Source organism: Geospiza fortis, unplaced genomic scaffold (assembly GCF_000277835.1).
Source record: "Geospiza fortis unplaced genomic scaffold, GeoFor_1.0 scaffold1273, whole genome shotgun sequence".
In the NCBI taxonomy this organism is placed as follows: domain Eukaryota; kingdom Metazoa; phylum Chordata; class Aves; order Passeriformes; family Thraupidae; genus Geospiza; species Geospiza fortis.
In genome coordinates this window covers 21,737-29,390 of record NW_005054901.1, presented here as the reverse complement: position 1 = coordinate 29,390, position 7,654 = coordinate 21,737, and the positions used below count along the sequence as shown (strand labels likewise).

Sequence of the window (7,654 nt, the reverse complement as noted above, 5' to 3'; positions counted from 1 at the left end):
GGGACCCCCCCGCCCCGCTCCGTGCCCGCTGTGACACTCCTGTCCCCCCCAGGGCACATCCCAGTGGGTCACCCTGGATTTCCCCCGCCCTGTCAAGGTCTCCCAGCTGCACATCCAGTTCCAGGGGGGATTTTCCAGCCGCCTGTGCACGCTGGAAGGTGAGGGGGTCGCTGGCAGGTAAACTGAGGCACGGCGGGCTCCTGCCTCAGTTTACCCACACCTGAAGCCTGCAGGGGCTCAGGAGGAGCCTCAGGGCGTTTGTCAGCAATTCCCAAAGCCCAGGAGGGGCTCGGGAGCACCTGGAGAGGCTCTGGGGGTGAACAAAGAGGGGCTGGGAGCTGGTGGGAACTACGGAAGATTTTGGGACAGCACCTGGAGCAGCTCTGTGGGTGAATAAAGAGGGGCTGGGAGCCTCTGGGTGCTGGTGGGAGCCAGGGAACATTTTGGGAGAGCACCTGGGAGTACCTGAGACTCCCCCCTCGCCCTCCCCAGGCTGCAGAACGGGCGAGGAACTGGTGAAAATATCCGAGCTGTACCCCCAGGACAGCCACGCCATGCAGATATCCTTTCTCGGGGTGGTGATGGGGGCAAGGCAGAATTTGGGGATTTTTGGGGGTTTTTTCTGCTGAGCAGAGCTGGGGGTGTGACCCCCCCCCCCCAGATCCCAATCCCAGCGTTATTCCTTGACTGGGATCTGCACAGGTTCCAGGTGCAGGAGACGGTGCTGGATAAGCTGAAGATCACCTTTGGCAGCAGCACGGATTTCTTTGGCAGGGTGGTGGTTTATCACCTGGGGGTGCTGGGGGAGAGGCTCTAGGGGGGCTGTCCCCTCTCTGGGGGCTCTGAAAACCCCACCAGGAGGGTCCCTGTCCCCTGAGGTGACACTGGTGAGGCTGTGCTGGGGCGCAGGCGTGGAATGGGATCAATAAAAGGTATTCCTGCTTTTTCCTGGAGTGGGATCAATAAAAAGTATTCCTGCTTTTTCATGGAGTGGGATCAATAAAAGGTATTCCTGCTTTCTCCTGGAATGAGCCCTGGAGGGTTTGGCTTCAGCACAGAGGAGAAGTGTCCCCTCCCTGTGCTGTCACCTCGCTGGCCACCCCTGAGCTGCTTGGGATGGCAGCAGCGGAATCCTGTAGGATTTTCCCTGCTGGCTGTGGCAGCTTTATGTGAGCTTTCCCTGTGGGACAGCTCTGGGCAGGAATTCCACAATGCTGAGGGGAAATTTTGGCTCATCGTTGCCCAAAAACTGGAATTCCCACCTGTCAGAATCCTGCAGGATTTTCCCTCCTGCCTGTGGCCGTTTTTTTAGGGGAGAAGGGACAGCTCTGGACAGGAATTCCACAACGCTGAGGGGAAATTTTGACTCGTGGCTGCCCAAAAACTGGGATTAGGATGGGCTGAGGATTTTAATTGAACAGAGTTTAATTGCAATTAAAGTTTACTTCCAATACGGAGCAGCCGAGTCCAGCCAGGGCTGGAATGAGTGTCCCTGGGTTTTAGGCACGGCAGCCAGGGAGAGGCTTGGGGTCCACGAGGGCAGAAATTCCTGGATTTCTGCATGCCTGGAGCGTGGGGATGAGGCTGTGGTGATGCTGGGAAGAGCTGGAGCTGCCGCCTCACTTCTTCTTCTTGTTCTGGAACAGCTTCAGGATGTGGTTCTCGATAACCTGTTGGACTGAGGGAGGGAGAGGGTGGCGTTCAGGGAAGCTGCTCTGGGAAGGATCTGGTCATTGTTTTACTGTTGTTTTCTGAGGGGAAAACCCCAATTTTCTGAGGGAGAACCCCTACTTTCTGAGGAGAAAAATCCCAGTTTTCTGAGGGAAAATCCCAGTTTTCTGAGGGGAAAATCCCAGTTTTCTGAGGGGAAAATCCCAGTTTTCTGAGGGGAAAATCCCAGTTTTCTGAGGGGAAAATCCCAGTTTTCTGAGGGGAAAATCCCAGTTTTCTGAGGGGAAAATCCCAGTTTTCTGAGGGGAAAATCCCAGTTTTCTGAGGGGAAAATCCCAGTTTTCTGAGGGGAAAATCCCAGTTTTCTGAGGGGAAAATCCCAGTTTTCTGAGGGGAAAATCCCAGTTTTCTGAGGGGAAAATCCCAGTTTTCTGAGGGGAAAATCCCAGTTTTCTGAGGGGACACTTGCCTTTCTTGTGTCCCAGGGCCACGGCCAGGTCCATGGGGGTGTTCCCCGAATCCACCCAGCAAAATCCCCATTTGCTGAGGCAAAATCCCCATTTCTGAGGGCAATTCCTGCTTTTTGAGGGGAAACCCCCCATTTCTGATAGAGGACACTTGCCTTTCTTGTGTCCCAGGGCCACGGCCAGGTCCATGGGGGTGTTCCCCGAATCCACCCAGCAAAATCCCCATTTGCTGAGGCAAAATCCCCATTTCTGAGGGCAATTCCTGCTTTTTGAGGGGAAACCCCCCATTTCTGATGGAGATCACTTGCCTTTCTTGTGTCCGGAAAATCCCAGTTTTCTGAGGGGACAAACCGCAGTTTTCTGAGGGAGAACTGCCCCCCCACCCCATTTTTCTGAGGGAAATCCCCATTTCTGAGGGCAATTCCTGCTTTTTGAGGGGAAACCCCCCATTTCTGATAGAGGACACTTGCCTTTCTTGTGTCCCAGGGCCACGGCCAGGTCCATGGGGGTGTACCCCGAATCCGCCTCCTCGGTCAGGTCAGCGCCGCACGCTGCGGGTCAGCAATGGGGGCTGCCACGGGGACCCCAAGAGCTGCCCCCTCGCCCCCCAGGCTCCGCTCCCACGGCGGGGCAGCAGCAGCTCCAGGAGGTGGAACCAGCAGGAGCAGAGCTGTTGCCTTACCCAGGAGGGCCTCCACACACTTGACGTGGTTCCCGCGCACGGCGTACAGCAGGGGGGTGCCCCCGTTCTGTGGGGTGCCGGGGGAGGGAGAGGTCACTGCGGATCCCATGCAGCTCCTGCTGCTCCCTGCTGTCCCTCAGGGGCTGCCCCACCCGCTGGGATCCAGCCCAGCCCGTCCCAGCTCCGCACTGGGATCCCATTGCAGCCTGTCCCAGTTCCAGACTGGGATCCCATCCCAGCCTCTCCCAGTTCCATACTGGGCCTCACTGGGATCCCATCCCTGCCTCTCCAGTTCCAGACTGGTGTCCCCTGGCCGTGGTGATGGCATTGGGGAGGCTTGTCCTGATGTCCCTTATGTCCCTGCAGTCCCTAATGTCCCCGCTGTCCCCGCTGTCCCCCGGCCGTGCAGGTGGCCCTCACCCAGTCGTAGGTGTTGATGTCCACGTCCCTGTCCAGCAGCATGGTGACGATGTCGGTGTAGCCGCCCATGCTGGCCAGGGCCAGCGCGCTCTCCCGCTCCTTGGCCAGCGCGTGGGGATCGGCGCCCTGGGGACAGCGGGGACATGGGGACAGCCTGGTGACACTGCCCACAGCGGGGACAATTGGTGACCCTGCCCACAGCGGGGACAATTGGTGACCCTGCCCACAGCGGGGACAATTGGTGACCCTGCCCACAGCGGGGACAATTGGTGACCCTGCCCACAGCGGGGACAATTGGTGACCCTGCCCACAGCGGGGACAATTGGTGACCCTGCCCACAGCGGGGACAATTGGTGACCCTGCCCACAGCGGGGACAATTGGTGACCCTGCCCACAGCGGGGACAATTGGTGACCCTGCCCACAGCGGGGACAATTGGTGACCCTGCCCACAGCGGGGACAATTGGTGACCCTGCCCACAGCGGGGACAATTGGTGACCCTGCCCACAGCGGGGACAATTGGTGACCCTGCCCACAGCGGGGACAATTGGTGACCCTGCCCACAGCGGGGACAATTGGTGACCCTGCCCACAGCGGGGACAATTGGTGACCCTGCCCACAGCGGGGACAATTGGTGACCCTGCCCACAGCGGGGACAATTGGTGACCCTGCCCACAGCGGGGACAATTGGTGACCCTGCCCACAGCGGGGACAATTGGTGACCCTGCCCACAGCGGGGACAATTGGTGACCCTGCCCACAGCGGGGACAATTGGTGACCCTGCCCACAGCGGGGACAATTGGTGACCCTGCCCACAGCGGGGACAATTGGTGACCCTGCCCACAGCGGGGACAATTGGTGACCCTGCCCACAGCGGGGACAATTGGTGACCCTGCCCACAGCGGGGACAATTGGTGACCCTGCCCACAGCGGGGACAATTGGTGACCCTGCCCACAGCGGGGACAATTGGTGACCCTGCCCACAGCGGGGACAATTGGTGACCCTGCCCACAGCGGGGACAATTGGTGACCCTGCCCACAGCGGGGACAATTGGTGACCCTGCCCACAGCGGGGACAATTGGTGACCCTGCCCACAGCGGGGACAATTGGTGACCCTGCCCACAGCGGGGACAATTGGTGACCCTGCCCACAGCGGGGACAATTGGTGACCCTGCCCACAGCGGGGACAATTGGTGACCCTGCCCACAGCGGGGACAATTGGTGACCCTGCCCACAGCGGGGACAATTGGTGACCCTGCCCACAGCGGGGACAATTGGTGACCCTGCCCACAGCGGGGACAATTGGTGACCCTGCCCACAGCGGGGACATTTGGTGACACTGCCCACAGCAGGGACACTGGCCACCCTCCCTGGGCTGACACCAGGGGACAGAAGGGACAGTGGGGACAAAGACACATCCCAGGATTAAAAAGGGAAATCCCGGGATTAAAAACAGAAGGAGAATCCCCAAAATAAAAAAGGGAAATCCCTGGGATAAAAAGAGGGAGATCTTAGGATTAAAGACAGGGGTCCTGGAATAAAGAGGGAGATCCCAGAATATAAAAATGAGATTCCCAGGATTAAGGACAGGTGCCAGAATTAAGGAAAATCCCAGGGTCAAGGACAGGTCCCACAGGTCGCAGCCAGGGTTAAGGACAGGTCCCAGGACCAAGGAGAGGTCCCAGAACATTCTGGAAGCCCCGGAGCTCCCACGGCCTCACCCACTCCAGGAGGTGCCGCACGGTCTCGATCTCCCCAAAAGCTGCAGCCCAGATCAGGGGGGTGAAGCCTCTCTCGTCGGGTTTGTTCACCAAATTCTCACCTGGGGAGGTGACCACAGCCAGGTGAGGCCCCCCGTGCTCCCAGTTCAACCAGTGCAACCAGTAAGGGCTGGTAACCCCCTCAGCCAGCTGCTGGAGGGTTGAAACTGATGGTTTTTGAGGATTTTTCCCATCTCCAAACCCGGAGAAATCCCCACCAAAAGCCCCAATTCCAGCGGTTTTATGGCTGAGCGAAAACCAAGTGTGAGGTCACCCAGAGGGGACCTGGCAGGTCCTGACAGGGCCAAGGGGACACCAACCTTTCCTCAGGTGCTCCTTCAGCTGGATGAGCTCCCCTTGGGCAGCGAGCTGGTGGATGGACAGTGCTGGAAGGGACAAATCCATCAGGGGAAAAAAGAACTCCCGGCAAATTTGGGGGGGTGGGAGCTGTCCCCAGAATCCCAGCGTGGCCCCAGCCCCCTCCCCTGCTGTCCCCATGTCCCCTGCAGCCCCTGGGGACACCGGTGGCACTCACTGTCCAGTGTGGCCGGCAGTGCTGACACCTCGTTGCCTCGCTGTCTGTTGGTCAAGGTGTTGGAATGCTTCAGGGGGAAACCTGGCACAGCACAGAGGGTCTGCAGTTTATTCTCCATCATTTTGGGGTTATTCTCCATCATTTTGGGGTTATTCCCCATTAATTTGGGGTTATTATAGATTAATTTGGGGCTATTCTCCATTAATTTGGAGTTATTCTCCATTAATTTGGGGTTATTCTCCATTAATTTGGGGTTATTATAGATTAATTTGGGGCTATTCTCCATTAATTTGGGGTTATTATAGATTAATTTGGGGTTATTCTCCATCATTTGGGGGTTTTTCTCCATCATTTTGGAGTAATTCTCCATTAATTTGGGGTTATTCTCCATTAATTCGGGGTTATTCTCCATTAATTTCTGGTTTGTTTTAGATTTATTCATTCCCTATTCGTTTGTTCTCCGTTTTTTTATTTATTTGGTCTCCATTCGTTTCAGGTTTATTTTCCATTTATTTAAATCCACACCACCCAGCTCCATCCTCCTATTTCCCATCCTTGCCCGGCTCCACTCGGGAATCCCAAAGTGTTTCCAGTCCCTTGATCCCGAGGTTTTATTGGGAAAAATCCATGAAAAATGCGATTCCCATCTCCAATTCCAGCGTGGAGCTGCAGCGACCTCCCAGGGCTGGCAGGAATGGGCACCAAATTTTGGGATTGGGATTTTCCATGTTTGAGCATGAATTTAAGGCTCTTTCTTGGGAATCCCAAAGTGTTTCCAGCCCCTGATCCCGAGGTTTTATTGGGAAAAATCCAAGAAAAATGAGGATTCCCATCTCCAGCTGCAGAGCAGAGATGGAGCGACCTCCCAGGGCTGGCAGGAGTGGGCACCAAACTTTGGGATTGGGATTTCCCACACTTGAGGCTCCTTCCTGGGATTTCTGGGATCCCAGGGAATTTCCCCTCTGTGCCCCACTCACCGTCCAGGGCCGGGGCCTCGCTGGGGCTCTGGGAATCCACGGGAGCAGCCGAGGAATTCCGGGCGCTCTCGGCTCCACCTGCGGCCCGGGCACCTCGCTGTCACCCCGGCCTTCCTTTTGGGGTCTCCCGGGCTGGGCGGCCCCATCCAGCTCGGGATACCCCAAACAGACCCCAGGTGGCAGCAGGATCCCGGGTTCAGTTTGTCCCCAGCATTCCCAACTCACCGTCCCCGTCCTGCTGGGGACACGCCGAGGGGACCCCGCTGTCCCCCATGCTGCCTCTTCACCCTTTTCCTCCTTTTTCCGCCCAATCCTGGGGGGTCACAGGCTCCAGGGGGACAGCTCCTTCACCCTCCCTGCACAGGGATGGCGTGGGAGAGGGGGACAGGGACATGTGGGACAGACCCCGAGGGTCTGGGACCCCCACAGCGCAGCGGGGGCTGGGGTCCCCTGGGCCCTCCCCATCCCGATTCCGGGGTCTCCCCTTCCCTTCCCTTCCCTTCCCTCCCCTTCTTCCCTTCCCATCCCAGTTTCTGGGATTCCCTCTTCCCTCCCCATCCCGATTCCTGGGGTCCCCCTTGCTCTCCTCACCCTATTTCTGGGATCTTCCCTTCTCTTTCCATCCCATCCCAATTCCTGGGGATTCCTTATTCTCCTCACCCTATTTCTGGCATTTCCCCCTTCCCTTCCCATCCCAGTTTCTGGGATTCCCTCTTCCCTCCCCATCCCGATTCCTGGGGTCCCCCTTGCTCTCCTCACCCTATTTCTGGGATCTTCCCTTCTCTTTCCATCCCATCCCAATTCCTGGGGATTCCTTATTCTCCCCATCCTATTTCTGGGATCTTTCCTTCCCTCCTCATCCCAATTCCTGGGGATTCCTTATTCTCCCCATCCTATTTCTGGGATCTTCCCTTCCCTGTTCCTCCCCCTCTCGCCGTTCCCATCTCTATTTCTGGGCTCCCCCTTGTGTCCCCATCCCTGTTCCTGGGGTGCCCCTTCCTCATTCTCCCCATCCCTGTTCCTGGGGTCCCTGGGATCCCCTCTCTGTCCCCATCCCTGTCCCTCGTGTCCCCATTCCCGGCATCGCCATTCCCGGCACTTCCCACACTCCCAACCTCCGCTCCCGGAGCTCCTCCGAGCCC

At 57.7% G+C, this 7,654-nt stretch overlaps 2 protein-coding genes across 2 annotated transcripts in view; one reads left to right on the top strand and one right to left on the bottom strand.

Annotated features, from left to right (window-relative positions):
• NR2C2AP (nuclear receptor 2C2 associated protein) overlaps window positions 1–982 on the top strand; it is a 6,510-nt gene extending 5,528 nt beyond the window's left edge. The window contains exons 2-4 of the mRNA XM_014311497.2: window positions 53–158; window positions 493–560; window positions 701–982. Of these exons, the coding sequence (XP_014166972.1) occupies window positions 53–158; window positions 493–560; window positions 701–817 (291 nt within the window). The 3' untranslated portion in view covers window positions 818–982. The remainder of the gene's footprint in view (window positions 1–52; window positions 159–492; window positions 561–700) is intronic.
• A 495-nt stretch (window positions 983–1,477) lies between these two features.
• On the bottom strand, window positions 1,478–6,889 carry RFXANK (regulatory factor X associated ankyrin containing protein). Its single transcript, XM_005431302.2, has 9 exons — window positions 6,738–6,889; window positions 6,513–6,590; window positions 5,536–5,616; window positions 5,321–5,386; window positions 4,962–5,062; window positions 3,241–3,366; window positions 2,821–2,887; window positions 2,609–2,689; window positions 1,478–1,678 (listed from the first exon to the last, which is right to left on the bottom strand). Exons 1-9 carry the CDS (start codon window positions 6,784–6,786, stop codon window positions 1,620–1,622), a joined length of 708 nt encoding a protein of 235 aa, XP_005431359.1. The 5' UTR covers window positions 6,787–6,889; the 3' UTR covers window positions 1,478–1,619.
• Window positions 6,890–7,654: the final 765 nt, after the last annotated feature.